The 20,655-nt window shown below is 41.2% G+C and overlaps 1 protein-coding gene across 2 annotated transcripts; it reads left to right on the forward strand.

The window, feature by feature from the left end:
- The first annotated feature begins 11,758 nt into the window (after positions 1–11,758).
- Positions 11,759–19,255, forward strand: LOC129253747 (uncharacterized). Of its 2 annotated transcripts, none has more exons than XM_064095498.1 (2): positions 11,759–12,076; positions 13,757–19,255. In XM_064095498.1, the coding sequence occupies exon 2, from the start codon at positions 13,803–13,805 to the stop codon at positions 14,391–14,393; it is 591 nt and encodes a 196-aa protein (XP_063951568.1). In that variant the 5' UTR covers positions 11,759–12,076; positions 13,757–13,802; the 3' UTR covers positions 14,394–19,255. The 2 variants fall into 2 exon arrangements, with proteins under 2 accessions (XP_063951568.1, XP_063951569.1); XM_064095499.1 differs by lacking the exon at positions 11,759–12,076 and adding an exon at positions 12,113–12,197.
- The last annotated feature ends 1,400 nt before the right edge of the window (positions 19,256–20,655 follow it).

Here is a 20,655-nt window from a genome sequence, read left to right on the forward strand (position 1 = left end):
GCACTTCGCATCGCCCCAGCAAGCTGGGGCAAATAGCGATCCCAACGGTTCTGGGTCTTCCCGACGAAACACCGGACTGCGTTCATAAGGGTCCGATTAAAACGTTCCACCTGTCCGTTAGCTGAGGGCCGATAGGGGGTGGTACGGGCCTTATGTATCCGAAGAACCTTGCAGACGTCCCGGAAAAGCCTGCTTTCGAAATTCCGGCCCTGATCTGTAAAGATCTCAAATGGATACCCGAACCGGCTGAAAAACTCCCCGACCGCAGCCTGGGCAGTCACTTCAGCAGTTTGGGAGGGAAGGGGAATACACTCTACCCATTTGGTAAATTGGTCAACCATCATAAGAATGTGTTCATTCCCCCCTGGGGACTTAGGCAAGGGCCCCAGGAAATCCAAGTGAACCCGTTCCATGGGCGACCCGGCATGATAGTTTTTCATCGGGCTCCGGCCGTACCTTCCCCGGATCTTGTTCCGATTACACTCCGGACATTCGCGGACAAATTGCTCCACGCTCTGGCCCAAACGGTACCAAAAGTACCGAGTCCGAAGCAGAGCTACCATTCGATCCCGGCCAGGATGTCCCGCCGCTGGCAGGTCGTGGTTCGCTTCCATTACCTCTCTTTGTAGCGACCTGGGAACAACCAGAAGATACCCGTCGTCCGTCCGCTGGCAGAGGAGACCCTGCCTGATGGTGAACAACCTTCGATTTACCCAGAGATTCTTCTCCGCTGGGCCCCACAGCATAATAGTGGCCTCGCTCGGTTCCTCACCGTCGGCCAGCCACTTGCGGATGCCCGCTAGCTGGTCGTCAGCCTCCTGCTGCGAGAGAAGTCGGTCCACCGGTAGCTGAACGGGCTCTTCTGCAGTGACGATACACAGACGGGAAACTGGGAGTTGGTCCTGGAGTACCCTGATCTCAGGTCCCAGGTCAGAAAAACCAATTATAGCCGAGGTAGTTTGGGGTGATTTCCCCTCCATTTCCAACATCCTCTGAACCAGAGGGCGCCGCACTAGTGGGACCACCTCATCAACTTGTTCCGCAAAACTAGCCCAGTTGGTATTAGCTTTCTGACAGTAGGGGCATCCCCCACATGGCAGCTGCCCAAGAGAAAAGCCCAGCTGAAAAGCTTCGCAAAACTCGGTGACAAGAGGGATGCGCGACAGGGCGTCAGCGTTAGCGTGCTTCTTACCGGGCCGATGCTCCAGTCTCAAATCATACTGGCTCAACTCCTCCATCCATCGAGCCAGCTGACCTTGTGGGTACCTGAAGTTCAGGAGCCAGGCGAGGCTGCTATGGTCTGTACGCACCAGGAAGGGTCTTTCCAGCAAGTAGTGCCTATACTGCCGGGTAAACTTCACTACCGCTAACAACTCTCGGCGCGTTACACAGTACCGTCGCTGCTCAGGGGTAAGTGCACAGCTCCCGTAAGCTATTACCCTTTCCTGCCCCTCTTGTAACTGCAACAATTCTGCCCCGATGGCTTCATTAGAAGCATCAGTGTCCAGAATGAAAGGATCCTGACCATTAGGCATAGTCAGGACTGGGGCGTTAGTGAGGCTTGCCTTGATTCTTACAAAGGCTGCCTCCTGCTCAGGGCCCCAATAGAAGGATTTTTTACCGGTTATCCGGTATAGGGGAACAGCTAACTCAGCATACCCCTTAATGAACATGCGGTGATAGTTAACCAGCCCCAAGAACTGTTCCACCTGCTTGGTGGTCTTGGGCGTCGGCCATTGCTGTACCGCCTCAATATGTCCCTTCCTCATGGCTACTCGGTTGACGCTGACTTCCCGTCCAAGGAATTCCACCTTCGTTCTTAGTAGCTCGCACTTCTTGGGCTTCAGCTTGAGTCCAAATTCCTGGAAGCGCTGAAGTACCTTGGCCAAGTTAGCGAGGTGATCCGTGAAAGTAGGCCCCAGAACAATGATATCATCTAGGAAGGCCAGCACCACACTCCAGTTCAAGCCTCTGAGGGCCAGATTCATAACTCTTGAGAAGGTAGCGGGGGCGTTGCACAGCCCGAAACCCATCCGGACGAACTCAAAGAGTCCATACTTGGTCACGAACGCCGTCTTCTTGCGGTCCCCAGGAGCTATCTTCACCTGGTAGTACGCTGAATTGGCATCAAGCTTCGAGAACCAGGCGTTCCCGGCTAGAGTATCCAAGCACTCCTCTATGTTTGGGAGGGGGTAGACATCCTTCCGGGTTACGGCATTGAGGGCACGGTAGTCTATACACCACCTCACCCCTCCATCCCGCTTCCTCACCAGCACAGGCGCTGAAGCCCACTCAGAAATGGAAGGTTGGATGACCCCAGCCTGGATCATTTTATCCAGGTGGGCCTTTTCCTCTAGAGCGAAGCTTAATGGGGTCCTTCTCATTTTTTGCTTAACAGGGGCAGCCCCCCCTGTATCGATCTCGTGTTCGATTAGGGAAAAATCCCCAAAATCGAACTCGTCACGAGCAAAAGCATCAGCATACCCTATCAGAAGGTTACGCAATTCGCTCGCTTCATTCTGGCTGAGATCTGCACAAGATCGTTCATACAGGTCCTTTAAATGGGCTGGGACCTCCTCACTCCCCCCCGTTTTGAGCTGCCGAAGCGCTGGCCCAGACACGGGCTGGGAAGAGAAAACCCCAGAGACTTCCTGGGCCCCACCCAGGACATCTCCTTGGAGCAACTTCACTTGCCGGTGATTAAAGTTAATCACATAGAACTCCGCTTGGGTGCCCTCCTGGTGGAGGGTCTGGGGAACAATAATCCCGAGGATCGGAGAGGGTTCAAATATAAAGGTGCCTAAGCGCTGATCGAGAATTCCGGTCACCCGCTTGACCTTGTTGGGAGGAATTATGGTCCGGTGGGCCACCTGGACTCTCGCCACCTTATTCTTAGGATCCTGTCCCCCGAAGCGTAAAGGGATCCTCTCCCCTCCTATACCTAGGTAGGCAAGCTTCATATCAATCACAACCCCCTGAGGATACAGGAAATCGGCCCCAAGCAGCATATCATCCTGAATGGGTGCCACGTACACATCCCCCTGAAAGGTGGAGGAACCTAGGCTCAGGGTCAGTGGCCCTGTGATGAAGCCTCTCATCCTCATGTCCCTTCCTGCCGCCAGCAATGTGACCGCACGCTTGTTCAGAGGCTTGGAGGCTATCCTATCGTACACCCTATCCGAGATTATGGTGACCTCAGCAGCAGTATCCACCACTGCCTCGAGGGGCACATCTCCCACCTGGATGGGTATGTACGACATAGAGCTGGATCCAAGGCGGCACACAATTACCTCCTCACTGCTCCCTTCTGGTAGGCATGAAGGGTCACTTCCTAGTGGTACCCCCTCCCCTTCTGTGGGTACGCCCTCTTTAGGGGGACTGGAGGCACAAACCACTGATGCCTCCTCGATTGCCCGGGCAAATCCCCGCACAATCTCATCTGCAGGGTGGGGTTGCCAAGGCTCTTCTTCTGGCCCCGCCCCCTGGTCTAGGTCAGGGCACGCCCCTTCAGAACCTTCTACTGCTACAGATCCTCCTGGGCCTGGTATGTCCCGGGTCGGAGGTCGGCCTCCTCCTCCGGCCCCAGGGCGTTTCTCTCCAGCTCTGGTTCAACGCAGGAAACCCTTGGATTCTGAGGCACCAGCCTCTTCTGGGGGCAGTCCTTCCGGAAATGGTCAACCCCTCCACAGATGAAGCACTTAGGGGGTTCGGCTCGGGGAGCCACTTTCATTCCCTTAACTGTATCAAGCAATTGGGTCACTTTATCCTCCACGGACCCAAGGCGTTGATCATGCTCCCCTATCCGTTTCATGATTTCGCCCATCCCTATAGGACGGGCATTCCTAGCATTTCCCGGTGGGGACATAGGCCTTCCAACCGGGGGCCGGTGATCCCTCTGGGGAGTCTGGACCTGGTTTACGGTCCATTCCCCTTCATGTTCTGGAGCCATTGTAGTGGCCCGGGCTTGTTTTGGCCGTCCATAAACGACCTGATGCGAGTGTTGGGCCCACCTTATGGCATCTATTGCTGCCTCCAAGGTGGTGGGCCTGCAGTTTAGGGCCTGGTACCCGGCATTCCGGTCAAAGGCTCCTTGGCATACCCGCAAGACCAGCTGGCGCTGCAGGAAAGCATCATCACTGCCTGGGTAAGCCCTGGTGGCTAACTCCTGTAACCGATCGGTCCAGTCTACCAGGGTCTCGGTAGGTTCCTGCTTAGCTGTAAAGAACTCCAGCTGAGCAGCTTCTGGCAGTTCCTGATGGCTAAAGCGGGCGGCCATCCTCCGGATTGCCAGGGTATAGTCCATCCCTGGATCTCGGGAGGCGAGGTGATCAAAATACGCCAGCGCCTTGCCCTCCAGGCACCAGCACAGATGAGCCAAGCTGTCGGCTCCATCCCACCCCCGGTTATCGGCATAGAGGGAAAACTTCCTAAAAAAGGGGTCCCATTTTCCCTTCCCGTCGAAAACCAGATTTTTCGGGAGGCCTGTGAATGCTAGTCCAGCGCGGGCTTGGGTGGTAGTCGACGCTGGTACAGGCGCTGAGGGTCTGGTCACAGGCACCTGGTAGCATCTAGTTCGGATATCCCGATAAGGCAAGTCCAATGTAGTAGTCCCTCCTGTGCGCGATCGGCTGGGGAGGGCTTGCCCCCTGTCAACCAAAGGATCCCCTACCCTATATGGATAGGCGGGGGCTGTGTTGAGAGAAGAGTCCGAACTATTGGTGGGACCACTATCCGAGGAGGCCAGGGTGGGAACCCGACTCAGTGGGGGTCTGGGGCGCTGGTTAGGAGTCGGGGCAGATAGCTGGGCGCCGGTCTGGTGCTCAGCTTCCCCCATTCCACTCCGCCCCTGGTAAGCAGGGGGTGGGTACACATCATATTGGTAAACCCCAGGTGCGCGAGTTCTTGGGGTACTGGTTACCGTGGGGCCAGGCTCCCTGATGGTAGAAGCATCCCTGAAATCTTCAGGGGTTTGGCTTGCAGCAGACCTTCCCTCCTGGGGGGAGGGGGTGTCCGAAACCGCGAAGTCAAAAACATCAGGCAAGGCCTCCAGCTCCCCCAGACTAAGCGCCGAGGCAAAGAGGTCTGGAGTGAGGGTGCCATATCGGGCCCTCGCATCAGCAATGGCGGCTACTCCCGATGCGGTAATACCCGGGACTGCCGCTAGCTCCAAAAAGGAGCATGAGTTAATGGGAACCTTGGCAGCAGGGTCCATCGTAAAGAAGACCTGCTACTAACAAGAAATGTCTACGTAGACTACAAAAAAAAACAGCAACAATTGGCAGTAAATAGATTATCTTTTAGTTACCCTAATGAATATGTCTAAATTACTAATCAAAAATTAATAAAATATCTAATTGGAAGCACTTAATTCAGAGCAGTGCAAGATCAGCCAGAGCCTGGATAAGTTCCTGGCGAGAAATTACCCCAGACCTGTAAGCAACCAACAGTATAATAATTACACGTAAACGACCTCTAACTTCGATTAAAAACTGTTGATCTGCTTCTTCATTCATCTCCTGATAAAGTTGTAAAGTACACAGGAGGCACATGAAAGCCGAATCAATAAACTGCACTGATCAAAAAGTAATTAAACAATAGGCCCTTACTATATATCAACACAAATATACAAAAAAGTCCTTAAAATCAATAGTTAATCACTTAGAACCCGAATTAAAAGGCCGGATACCCGAATTCCGGTGTAAAAACCGAAAAAAACGGTATCCGACTATCCGGTATCCGGAACCGGGTATCCGACTATCCGGAACCGGTATCCGACTATCCGGAACTGGTATCCGACTTTGAGTGTCCGGATATCCGGTATCCGGCACTGGTCCCTGGTCTCCAAGTTGGAGCCAAGAATTAATTAACCTAAAAGTTACTAAAATAGGGTGGGAATTATCCCTCCAACAAAGTTGTACACTTAGACTAATTTAAAAAATCAACTAACCTAAGCCAACCTAAAAACTTACCCCTAAACACTATTGCTAACCTCTAAGACTATCTATCTATACCTAAAAGTTGAGCCTGCACTGTCACCACGGTACCATGCGGTTGCAATATGGCCGACAAATAAAAATTGTATCCAAAATAACGCGTTAAATAATGAAAATAAAGCAATCACCAAAATCGGTATCCGTTATATCAATGAGCTACGAAAATAATATGACTACGCCAGATAATTATATACAGCCTATATGGCCTATTGCCACTGATGGCGCTAGACCACTCACTTCAAGGCCCTATATAAACAAGGTTGCGACACCGGAAGTTGCCGTCATTTGCTCATGGAGCTTTTGAATAGTTCCAAACTCACCGAAGTTTGTGTACAAAGTCAATGGGGGAGATTTTTCGACAGCAAATTTCAGGTAATTGAAATTGTTATTAATAAAAACAAAATGATAGTTTTTAAAGAGAATTTTATGTCCTTCATTTTGATATGATTGGTTTGCAATAATTTTGAATTTTAACATGCTTTTTTACTAATTTTTAATAGTTCCAAGGCGTAAACATGACAGTAAAGATACGGTATGGGACTGGCAACTGTAGCCCGCAGTGCGGCTGGCTCAGTAGCCCGATATACGCTGTGGTTGTGTTTCCTGACGGGTTGGGTGTCCGGACTCACGACATCTCCTTTAATTTTGAAAAGTTTACAAAAAATACAAGCAATGTCTTTGATTTTTTTTTTAGCTCAGAATGTAAGAAAATATTATAAAGAACGAATAATGATGGTGATAAGCATTATTCAAGCTATATTTTTTGCTTTATTTTGCTGAGAAGTGAGAATTTGAGATAAAATATAAAAAAAAACAAGTGAGATAAACAACAGCAAGCCTAAACTTCTACAAATACAAGGCTTCATTTTTCAGTGTCCGGACACCAAACCCCTCATCAATGTTCCACAGATCCAAAACAAATTTCCTGAAAATGAATCCCAAATTTTCTGAAATTCATAGACAATTCCTGGAATTTTCCATTTTGATTTTTAATGAAAATCTGGCAATAATAATTAATACAGTGAGCCTAAATTTGGTCCAAGAAGTGACCAAAATCAAGAAATAAAACATTTTTGTTCATCATGTCCTCTTGAAAAATAGGAACAAAATTACGAAATGACGAGCGCAGAAAATTTTGAGCTCCGACGACGGAGCATATGTCTGGATCCGGAGGAAGATCTAATGTTAGCTCTAAATCTTTGTAAAATATTACATGAATATTTTAAAGTTGCTACGGTAAATTGTCATTTAATTGTAATCATGGGCGGATCCAGGATTTTCCAAAAGGGGAGGCACATTTTCCTGAGGAAAAAATTGACATGCAAAAATAAAAGGGACTTCACGTTCAAGGGGGGGGGGCACACTTCTGCATTTCTACATTACAATTTTAAATTTTGCTTCTCAAGGGGCCCCCCTTGTAATTTGTGGATTTCCCTGAATTTCCTGGAATTTTTTTCATTTCTGGAACCTTTCCTGGAAAAAGTAAAAATTTGTCGAATTGCGGGAAGAGTGGAAGCACCCCATCCTCTTGCACTCTCCAACCACTCTTTCTGTCTTGAGTCTATGCAACATCCATGTACAATGCACACTCAAAAAGACAGATCCATTCAGTTATTTGTTTTCATTCTAGACTTAGAAATCTTTTTTTTTTAATTCACAAGAGCGCTCAAAAACTTTTAATTTTGAGCATATTTTTGTGAGGCCCTCTGTGACTGATGCAGATCTTCATCTCCACAGACTCTCTTTTTAATCTCTTTTTAATTAGAAAAAAAATTATAAATTTCAAGAATTCAATTTAGTTTTGTGCCAAGGCATTTTTTTATGATGATTAATTCACTGTATGGTCAAAATTGACTGTTGATCAAGTATTCATCCAGTCTAGATCAAGAGAAAATTGACAATCTTGTTGACACTCAAAAAGTACTTCTTCAAGATTCAAGACAATCTTGTTCACCACACAGGTTACTAACTGTGGACAAGGTTATCACAACCTTGTGATAAAAGTGGTGTTAGCTTAGCACTGCATTTTTTAAAAGTGGTTTAAGACCACATGGATGTTATCACAACCTTGTAGTATTGGACAAGTGCCCCTATCATACCACTAGTTGCATGTCCGGACAGGTTGGGTATCTAGACCAAACATTTCTTCGACTAGGCCAAGTAATTTGAAATGGTTTGGAATTAAAATCAATTCTTTGTAGTTTTTCAAAGAAACTTTAAAGGCCTAATTTAGCATACATGCACATGTAGACCTCTACTCTGTTGATATGTATGGTGTGATAACTAAGTAATTACAAAAGCCAATGATAATACGTGCTTAGTTGACAAGATAATCATTGATGCACCAAACTTATCTAAGTTAGATCTAAATGTAGATTTTTTTTTCAATTTGATTGTGGAAAATAAAATAGGCCCTACATGTAATTGCTGCCGATTGATCTGTTTTGGATGAGAGGAACTACTGGATAAGCCAGTAAGCTGTGTAAGTATGATTGTTTGATTTTCATCATGATTGTAATAAGATGTGATTATATTACATACATGTAGGGCTACATTGTGCAGTCAATCTTTATTTCCTTGAAATGTTCTCCTTTAAATCTTTCATCATGTATCATTCCGCCTGTCTTCTGACCGCATTTTGTGCAATGTTGGATGAGTTCGACTCTCATGAAGTTCCAAATTTAAATTAAGAACTTTCATTGGTGGCAACAGCATAAAATGAGGGTCAATCTCTCACTCTCTACCTATTGTTTCTTTTATTTCATATTTAGTGTACATGTTATGATAATATAGTTGGATCATGCGTTAATTTTAGATAGTTGTAAAGAGGTTGTTTTATTAAGCAAATACATTTTAATGCCAATATGAACTTTATATGGCATTGGATGGGTGAGGAGGTGCCATGGCCACATTAGTTTAGTCTGCAGGCACAGACCGAATGAAACTTGTTCTAAGTGTGGCTCCACGTAAGGACTAGCACATACAATACTTGCTGTCTGAGCGAGAGGGCTTTCAGTACACAAGGCATGAGTAGGACGACAAGAACACACTTGTCGCAACGTCAAGATTGGGTGGTCCTTTTCAGGACCAACATTTGCCCAAGAAAGATACATGATGACCATGAAACCTACTACACTATCTCAGATGTTTTTTGCTACACTGTTCTTTTTTGCCATGGAAACTTCCAGAACAACATCTGAGATGGTACAGAGATTGAAGATTTTTGGTCTAGAAAATGTGCAAAGTATTGGCAGTGCAGAAATGAAAGTAATATTTAAAAAAAAAAGGAAGCTACATGCAAACCAACTGGATTACTAAACTCATTTGTCCATGTACTGACACCATGAAAGCATTTAGGGTTATCATAGACTTGGTGGTCAATGATGTTCGAATATGCCTCGTGAGAATTGAACTCACCCAGTACACAACAAAGAGTTTATAGCCAAATTGGTACTAGGCTAGACAGGAATAACCATTTCTAGGGATTTATTTAACAATTTCTGACATTTTACTAAGTGAGAGAAGCCAACACAGTTCAGCAAAATAACCAAATACAGATACTAAAGCTTTTGGTCTAGTACTGTACTAGGCCTACTTGGGTATTTCACTTTCCTTCGGAATAGTTTTACATCACGGTGGCAACTATAAGGATAACCCTGGCCTGTATCATATATGAAAATAAAATAAAGCATGTTGATCTCGAGAGCAACGAGGTACATGTATGTAAGGCATTGAAATGGTATTAAATCCAAAGAACACCATGGTATGTTTTTACAGGGCATAAAGGGTAGAAATATTAAGAACGCTATGAAAAATTCTGTAGCGATAGGAATATAAGGGGAAACTAGCACTAGCCTTATTCTGGTGACAACTGACAAGACCACTTATCCAATGTAAAATTTTATGATATAAGTAACCTAACGTTATCCTCATTTAGTAAACCTTGTGCTGTGTGGTGATTGAAATGAATAAATATTTATTTACTTTCTTTTTTTTAATGTTCTTTTGATCTAAACTGGATAAAGCACTTCACTATTTGGTACAGTCCTGGTTGTGAATTCACTTTATGCATTGGCCCCAAGCCCCCAAAATAAATTGAATTCTTGAAATTAATTTTGTTCTTAATAAAAATAAGGTTAGTAGAATTGAATATCTGCATTCTGCACAGCACTTATCTCTCTTTCCATCAATTAATAGGCAATATATGTTTCATCTTCAAAATCTAAATTCACAGGTTTGATTCAAATTGTCATAGTTGATTTTAATATTAAATGAACATAATTCCCAATTAAGGATACCAATCATCTTTCCTATAACATGTTCGCATACATTTTTTGCCTACATTTTGTCATGTTTATTTTAACTCACTGCAGCTGCATGTAGATCTAGATCTAACTGTCTAACGTTAGATCTATTTGGTATTATTAATAGATCTAGTAACATTTTTTGCTGTACTTTTTTGTTAATAGGGCCACATGGAAAACCACCAAGTTGATGATATGTGCCGCCCTGTGGCCTATTTAAATATCAGAAATCAAAAATAAATAAATAATTAATTAATGATTAAGGGCCCACTCAGTCAAACTCAAACTAAAGACAGGCACAAACATATGCTCAAATCATTCATGTTTTTGAGTGCTCTGGTAAAAAAAATCAAATTCAGCTAAATTTACTACGGCAAAAAATCTACAATAAGAATTTAGGACATGAAACTAGTATTTATGGCACCACATGACATTCCGGTACATACTCACCTCTCGCTCTCCAAACGACCCGTGGGGGCCAGCAGAACCTTACATCCAGCCCGACAGTTCCGGGGAAAATTAGTGCAGCGTCCCGCTCGCTACCAGCAGCAGTGAGCATTTGCGGCTTGCGACGAACTCGGTTGCCATTTTTCAAATCAACGATATTTCAAGATTTTTGTTATAAGATTGTACAAATTTGATAAATTTAGGTGGCCGCTAATATATTGATATGGATATGCAGTGTGAAAATAAATTTCTAACGTCGATTTCCGATATAATTATAAAAAATGATTCAAAATTTTACACGCATTTCCAATGGTAGCAGTCGACAAAAAGGCCCGGTTGGAACTATTCGAGATCCTTCAAATTTGACCTTTGACACCTGTTGTCGCAACCTTGTTTATATAGGGCCTTGACTCACTTCACCTTCCCAACTTGAGTTGGGTGGTGAATTAACTCGCTAAGGTCGATCACCCTTCCAAAAATGCAAATGTAAATCAAAATCACCAAGATAATGAATCAATAATTATTTGCATTTAAAAATAGTCAATAATAATTACCTGTAAATATCAAGGCAAATAAATTAGTCCCAGAATCTGCAGGCAATCCAACGCCAACACAATCACACACCCGGGTGCCCTCAGCCAGCGAACGACCTAGTCGTCTCCACGCTGACCTGTCCCCGGCCTATGTGTGACCGTTCGAACGTTGAACTCTGCCTACAATGCAAGGTTGGGATATCCCCAAATTTGCACAAAATCCGGGTGACTACGCCACTGTAGTAGCGCGCGAGCGGAAGGTAATTAAGGATTTATCAGAATAATGATAAATGAATATTGGCCCTTACCTTCTAAGGTGAAAATGATGAGGCAATCTGGAGCTAATCAGTCTCAGGTTGTCATCAAAGTCTCACACGGTCAAAAGGCGGGAAAAGTAGCTCACGTGACCGGCTCGTCGATGTATCCGGAGGGGTGCAAAGCCGACGGAGGGGGCTCCCTACTTTATTTGAAATAGAAGCTTGAAATTAATCTATTGGGTCATCTATATCATGTTTATCTACCTTACTTGGGAATATGTGTTGTTTTTTTAAGACGGCATTTATAAATTTGGCAACAAGCAGCTTCGTATTCAGCAATAGTGGAATAAGCACACACAAAAAATCAGATTCTGCAGATTTTTTTTATTTCTCACTGCTTGCCGCCTGCTAATTGCCAGCACCAACCATACTTTCTGTACCGGTATACGGTATATGTCTCCCTCTCATGTCGGCCTTCACGCGGAAATAAACTTCGACTCAAGTTCGACCCGATCGACAGCGTTGATTTGTTGAGAGTTAAGGTCTGTATTTCATGTTTCCATCAATGTCATGATACGTTTTCATCTTTCAATGTTAAATCCTCATACTGCATTGACTTCAGTTTAGCTTAAATGTCCGATCAGCTTTAGTGTTATTTATCTGGTGTGTGAAGAAAAACGTCTAACGTGATCGTGAGACTGGTGGTGTCTATGACACTATTATGTCCCACGTATTGACTTTTGTGTGTGTGTATTTGAGTTTTGTCAGACGTGTATCACTATCAATTAGCCGGTGTCTGGAGAAAAATATTATTTTTCTTATTTCAAGAAAATATCACATTTTCTTTGTGAATTTGAAGAGAAATGACCTTCAGACTGACAGAAATGTAACATTTTTGAAAAAAATCTGATTATTGGCTACAAAAAAGAAGAATGAAATTAGGCCCGGGATAGCTTTGAAGCTGCTGAAAGGGATTATTCTTCAAGGTTCAAGGTTCAAGGCCCCCTACTAGGTCAATTTTCAGCATTTCTCTGCCATAGAGAAAAAAAAAATATTTGAGAAATGAGGTGTTTGCTTCATAGCATCATTTAGAGCTCATCAAGACTTCATTTAATACCTCATTCATTTCAATAGCCCCAGTCTTAAAAAGTAAACAGATCTAGATATAAACACTCACCAATCAAACAGCAAAAGCAACCTATATTTCAAGCAAAATCATAATTTGAATACTGATCTGTGACTGTTAAAAAAAATATCACATTGGAACAAATTCTTGCAATGCGTATATTATTTTGGAGCTCAAGCTTGCTTGCTTAAATTTCGCCCTCTATAGGTTAAATTATGCAGTCTCTTTGCCAAAATGATACACGCAATTGAACTGCGGTTCAAAACTTGCATTAACATAGATGCTCATAAATTCGCGTTTTTAAATTTGCGCTCATCGATCTTGCCTAGCCTTGAGGACTTTGTGATGATATTTTTTTTAATTTTGACATACTTTTTCATCACGAAGCCTTGAAACCCTCCCCATACATGCCTAAGTGAGACCTATTATACACCCGGATGGATTTCCCTAGGAAATCCATCTTTTAAGATATAAATCACGTAAATTTGTAGGATTTTAATTATCTATACACCTTCATACGCCTTATGCATATGAAGGTGCAAAAAACTGTATAAATATGAAAAATGACAGGTTTTTTACCAGGTCGACCTCGTGTAGATCCCTCGATCCATTCGTAAACACCGCAAATACAATAGACTTGACCCTTGAAACGCTTCGATAAGCGATGTTACAAAATCCCGTTTTGAAGATCAATTTATAGATTAAAATTATTATTTAACAAATAATAAAATTTGAAACTTGATTATAAATAGTTATTATTACAAACGAGCAATGGCTCATTGGTCCTCATATGAAATAATCATAGAAATTGAGTGCACAGTGAATTTAGACACGGATATAAAACTACCAGTGAGCTGAATTTAGGTTGTGAAATTTATTAGTGCCACCATCTTGTGAAAACCTCAATAAAATTTAATTGATAATGATTTTATGTATGGGCGTGAACATACCTTACATGCTGAAAGATGGTTTTGACATTTTTCTTTTACTCCAGAATTTAGCATTTTCAGTTAGAATGGCTTTCATATATTCTCCCTCCCAATTTACCCAAAACTTGTCAGTAATTTCTATTTTCTTGTATTCTTACATTTTTCAGGAGGATAATTGAATCTAACAAGGCAAAGAACTTTGAGTGAGGAAACATGGAGTTGAGTATTGCTGTATCAGATTTCATTCTATGTTTTTCTTCGTTTGGGACAGCTGTGTCCATTCTTCCCATCACCACATTTGGAGCATTTGGTTTCTTGATCATGTCTGTAGCAGCAGGTTTTGGATCTGCACGCTACTCTATGTCCTCCCCCAGTGAGCATATAGTCTCCTGCCATGCATCCATGAGCTGGCTAGCAGGAACTTTAGGACTTGCTCTGATGGCCGGAGGATTCTACCGTAAATATGGCTCTCGTATCCTAGCAGCACTGCATGTTGGTGTACCCACCATGTATGCTATCCTCAAATTTGTAATCACATTCGACGCTGTGGTAGATACTGCCCTCACAACATTCATTAGCTCATCAGCTGTCCTCTCAATTGGAATCTATAGCCTTATACAGAAGAATCCGTTTGGAATGATGGGAGCATTTTGTTACATGATGGCTGCTGCTGTAGGAACTAATGGAGAACTCTTTGGTATTAAACGAGTGGATTGGTTTCACTATCTACTGGCGTTTGGCGGTGTGGTGTTGATGAGAGCTTTCCACTTTGAACTTCCTGTAGAGAAAGAGAAAACATCATGAGAATTGTCAATCATTCCCAGCTTGTACTGATTCCAGTTGTATTCCACTTTTGTATTACTTATTTCCATTTTATATAAAGACATTATGTATGCCTGAGTCAGTCATGCTGGAACACCGGAATGTGTTCCATCGATTGGATTCCTGTACTATTTTCCCATTCCGGTGTTCCGACAAATCGAGTGACAGCAGCACATTTCGGTGCTATTGAATTCTATGACAGATTAAAATTGTATTCTTTTCACTTTTCACAATTCTGCCATTAAGACACCATCGGAATCTGGACGAAAAGTTCTGTCATATTAAGCCTCATTTCATTAAAAACGTTTGTATGAAGAATTAAAACATTACTGTAATAAGTTTGAATGTGATTTTTTTTCTATCATGTCGTGGAAGCGTCATGGTGTAGCGGTTCTGACTCTCGCCTTGTAATCAGAGGGTCGTGTGTTCGAATCCCACCATGGCCTAGCGTCCTTTGGCAAGGCGTTAATCCACACTTTGCCACTCTCCACCCAGGTGTTAAATGGGTACCTGGTAGGATGTTAAAACCTATATGTAGTATGCCTAGCAATTGAGTCTTGGAACTCTTGTTGGAATGCTCCCCAGGGAGAGGAGAAGGTGCATACATTGTATGCGGGCATGCAAGGATCCGATGACCGGGGTAATAATATGTCTGTAAAGGGCTTAGAGACGTCGTTCCGATGTATTAAGCGCTATATAAATGCAGAATATTATTATCATGTAATGTATAGAGAAAGTAAAGAAAGTAATCATTGTACCCTCTGAATTGTTACTATTGAAGCAGTTTCTGGTTAGACAATTGAGTGTTACTTTGTACCTGACTGTATTCTGAAGTTTGATCAAGTTCACAGAATTTGTATTTAAAAAAACCCTGAATGGGCAACCACAAGTAACAGAACTAATCAGCCGATCAGCAATGAACATACACAGATAAATAGTACTATATACATGAAACATTTTGATTCTGGGTGCCTCTGTTCCTTGCAACATACTGTACCAGCAAACAGTTAAAAAAATCGTATTAAAAGAATCAGTTAAATGCAAATCCAGTAGGGGTCTCCAAAAATGGAGAATCTCCATTATAATGAATATATTTTCAGAATCAAGATTTCTTCGGTAATTACCTTGCATGGTGAAATACATGTAATAGCAATAACAATCTAAATTATTCTTGTTTCGCAGTTGCTGCTGATCAAGTTATAGTTTTAAACTTAAAAAATGGCCGATCAGAAGTTGTGAATTTTAGTTTTAAACATGATTGAGTTTGTAGGTATCACCTTATTTCAGCAGAATGAACAATTGAGAACAGAGCAATATTCTAGGAATGACCAACTGGATTTCATTCAGCTACCTATACAGTATCTAAAATCCCACAACTGTTGATTTTGTTTTCTGAACCTACATGTATTCTTTGTATTCGAGTGAATCAAAGAAAGTCAGCTGCGAGTGGTGTTTTGTATACTTGTATGTGGTGCATTGAAACCCAAGGTAATGTTGACAAGAGACAGATGAATGTCAGAATTTAGAATATAGAGAGTGTAAATAATACATTGTCTTTAATTGAGTGAGATTTATTGGTACACAAGTGATATACATGTATGTTATGAAATGAATGTTCAGATTGATTGCATAATAATTATTTACTTTAATCCACGTCAATGTGATTATATGATTACATTCTGTGTGATCTGCAATGGTGTTAATCTAAAGGGATGTTGCAAGAAAATATTTGCAATCAATCACAAATATTATGTTGCAATTTTACAATTGATAGATCAATTGTAGCTGTAGCAAATCAGATTACACTCCTTGTTTTTAAGGAGCAGATTAGCAATCAATCATGAATTTACAATTAATTGCAAGACATATTGATTTAAGGACTGAAAATAGACTATTGATCACATTTTTCTTGCAATGCCCCATCAGAATGTTGAATGTTATTTTCATTTCATTAATTCAGAAACTGATGACACCTCCAGAATTTTTCTTTGACTTCTGTTTTATTTTTCTGGTTTCATCATGGAAAAATACCCAGTCTTTTTTTAAATATCCTCCAGAAAGACGAATATAAATGACAAATCATTTTTGTCTCGCCTGCATAGCAGAGTGAGACTTTAGGTGCTGCTTTTCTGATGGCAGTGGCAACTGTGGCGGCATTAACATCAAATCTTTAACCAAGGTTTTATTTTTTAAATGTCATCACAAGTTAGAAAGTATTTGGACATAGGGTAATCAAGTATCACTGGACATATTGCTCAAGTGTCAGGTCACATGACCAAGGTCAACAGTCATTTAGGGTACAAAAAACTCAACATTGAAATCTTAACCAAGATTAAAATTTTGAAATGTTGGGCTTCATTACTTTCTTCAAAGTTAGAACATTGATTTTGCCCTTTACTCTCAATGCTGAATCAATTGACATTCTCTTATATGTAAATGTACATGCTCTCTTCATTTGTAGAAAACATAATGTTATGCATAATGTGAACTTGAATTGTAACCTCCTTCATCAGGGGCAGATCCAGCTTTCACCAATTATAGTGTTGACTGGAAATATTTCTTATGTCTCGCCTTCAAAGCTGAGTGAGAGGCGCCGCTTTTCCGACAGCGACGGCGTCAACATTGAAATCTTATCCGAACGTTAAGTTTTTGAAATGTCATCATAACTTAGAAAATATATGGACCTAGTTCATTAAAATTTTACATAAGGATTACCTAGTATTACTGAACATTCTACCAGGTCATTTAGGGTCAATGAATGAACTTTGGCCATGTTGGGGGTATTTGTTGATTAGCGATCCTAACTTTGAAAATTAATTGATCTAGTTCATGAAACCTGGACATAAGGGTAATCAACTATTACCAAACATCCTGCCTGAGTTTCGTGTCACATGACCGAGATCAAAGGTCAAATTGTTAATTGACATCATAACTTCATGAAATGTGGACATGTAGGGGTAATCAAGTATCACTGATAATCTTGCACAGGTCTTAGGTCACATGATCAAGGTCAAATGTCATTTAGGGTCAGTAAAATTAGTATTATGTTATTATATGAATGGTGTTTTTTTTTTTAATAATTATTTGATAGTTGTTTCCATAGTCATCACTGCTACTGTATTGAATCGCATAATGCAGGCGAGGCTGCCAGAGACGCTCCACTTGTTTATCACTGCTGCTATATTTTGTAATGCAAGCAAAACTGCCAGAGGTGTTCATTGGAGTATTGTTACTGAAATTCATTGCTACTGTGCATTTTCACTGAAAATGGGCTGAAGCATATTTTCAGTTTCATAGTATCATAATTTTATTTCATTTGAAGCCATTTCTTGTCAGTCAGCATTTTCGCCTGTATATCGAGGTCAAGGATAAGGTATCTTACTATCATTTGAATCAATTTAAATTGATTTTCTTACTTAGTTCAGGCACTTCAGGGTCATGATGGAAAATAAAAAAGAAAGAAAATAACAAATTTAAAACTATGAAATTAAGAGAAGTAAAATGATTGACAGGAGCTCAGGATAATTTTGTGTTCACCTCAGGACATTTGTTAGGTAGTCCTTAGGGGTCTTTGATGTGTCTTTTGTTTTAGTATTCATTGCTTTCCTGCTTGGGTTAGTGGGGTTAATCAATTGTTTTTGTAGTTGAAATGAATATTTCCCATTTAATTTTTTTTTCAAAATTTCAATAGTTTAGTGCATGTATATAATGGTTCTATTTGTATATTTTCCTATAAATCTAACGTTTAGTGATTGTTTGATATTTGTTATGTATTTTATAATCTGTTAATCCAGTGATATTTTGGTGGTTTTGTTTCTTCATTAGCTAATCGGGAATTATATAAAAAAGTACATGTATCTTTAAATTAGTTTGAAATTATGTCACACTTCAAACGTCTCAGGACTATTAAAAAAAAATGTGATTGAGGTAATTTTGTTGTTATGGCAGCATGACAAGCTATCATTGGAATCTTGGTATTTATTGGCTGTGGAGCCCTGTTATCATGGTAGTTTTGATAGCAAAAGTTTCCATAATCGTCAGTTCTTTATGAAAGGGACCTACATTTGTGTAACATTGCATGTGTACAATCATTACTTTACCTGTTTTACATGATTACTCTTATGAACTGTTGATTGGCATAACTAATATTTTTCACAGATTACAAAACAATTTCTGCCAGCCCTCTCTCAGCTCCATGTATCCCTCTGAGTAGATTGTGATGCCTACTTGCTAATGTTTCATGGAATGGCTTGAGAAGCCAACCATCATTAACATTTTTTAGACAGGTTGGGCAGACAAAATTTCATTTTAAGTCAATAACGCTTAACTGTGGAAATTTCTCCATGTATATTGCAATGCATGTGTGTAATACCCCTTTCATAAACCCAATAAAACATATCCTCCAATTAGCCGCCTAAGAGTAATGCGGATAATTCAATAAAAATTGCGTTCACAAACTCCATAAATTATTTTTACGAGCGCCCGTCCTGAAAAAGGCGGATAATCGTCATGACAACTGGACACGCCCCCTCCAATGCGGTTGTGTTGGAAAAGGGTGACCTTGTGACCGCACCATGGCAATTATCCGCATTATTTGGAAATACGTTCATAAACTCAAAATCTTGTCCCGATGCCGCTATTATGCGGATAATAGCAGCATCAGAATAATGCGGATAACTCTTGTCCTCCTCTGATTTTACGACCAAATTATGCTGCTATTAGCCGCATAATTGTGTTTTATTGGGTTTATGAAAGGGGTATGAGAGTAATACTTGATATACATGCTTATGAAGATTGTGTAACATGATATTTTGTAGAAAAAATAAACAGACATATAAGCCTAATTATAAACAATTCTTTTCTTGAAATTTTATGTGTTCAGTTCTTGTACTTTTCCGGAGGGGGGAGGGGCACTCGAATTATATTGATGGCGGTGTGCCTCACAAAACCCTGAAATGGGGGTCTATAGAACCGACTATAATGGTAAACTTTCACTTTGATCAAGAGTGCATGTATGGTGGTGATTCAAAAAGCCGCTTGTCTGCACAATTACATGTGAGCGGCAGACTTTCAATTATCTTCATTCTTATAAGTTAAAAGTTGATTCGACCTTGGTATAATAAAATACTTGTTATTAGCAATTATCTGAGTTTAAAAAAAATGTTCAAAAATTAGATTCCCAGACTAGATTAGGATTATAAGAAATTCACCCCGTTATATTAAACATGATAAATTTGAGGTACCAGGTATCTACATGTAATTGAACACCAAAATGGGTCACCAGTCAAGCATGAAGACGAGACAAGTATAATAAACAGCTTCATGAAACTGACAAGATATATTTGTGTTTATGCATGGAGCTACTAGCTCCATGGTTTATGGTTAGATCTGACTAGTGGCTTACAGATGGGGGGGGCAGGGGAGGGGCTTTGGGTGCTCACCCTCCCTGCTCCCCCCCCCCAAAAAAAAAAAAAAAAAAAAAAAAAAATCATGACCAAGAAACAAAGAAAAGGAAAGAGAGAAGGGTGAAATACGATATAATTTTCTGAACATTATGTCCTGTATGTCTTAGATACACAAACTGGTTTCCAGGAGTGTCTTGGTCTGAGGAAGGTCGGAGCTCGTTGCTCTGTCCAGATGGGCAATACTCCAACCCTTCCTCTGACCATGGACGTATAGGTCCATGCTCTGACCTAAACAGCCTTTGTCTTGGTCGTGATAAGATAAATATCTTCAGAATTTTAATCCATGCATGATAGAGTCCCATGAGGATCCCACGTCTGATCATGGACCTACAATAGGTTCATGGAGTAACTCGACCTTATGAGTCTTAAATGAGAGATCGACCAACCTCACATCCCCTCACATAAGTCCTACAAAACTCTTCAAAGGATTATCAAGTACTTTTATCCAGATGTCTAACGGCGTCCCAAGTTTGTTTCCAAGCAGATCACACAGGAAATAATGCGGAAAAGGTGGATTTTCAGAGGATTAGACATGGGCTAAACTAATAATGTAAGATAACATGAGGTATAAAAAGAGAAGGAATTTGGGTAGCATATGGGTAATTTACAAGTGAAAGGTCTACTTGAGGGGATACTCTATCAGGGTGAACATGATATGATAAAGTAAAATCAGACAAAAACTGAAAATGTCATCACTAAAATCCAAATTTATTCAACACATAAAAACTTTTTTTTTAATAGGACATATCGTAAACATATGTATGAACATAGAAATGATA

This window comes from Lytechinus pictus, chromosome 2, assembly GCF_037042905.1.
Source record: "Lytechinus pictus isolate F3 Inbred chromosome 2, Lp3.0, whole genome shotgun sequence".
NCBI lineage: Eukaryota > Metazoa > Echinodermata > Echinoidea > Temnopleuroida > Toxopneustidae > Lytechinus > Lytechinus pictus.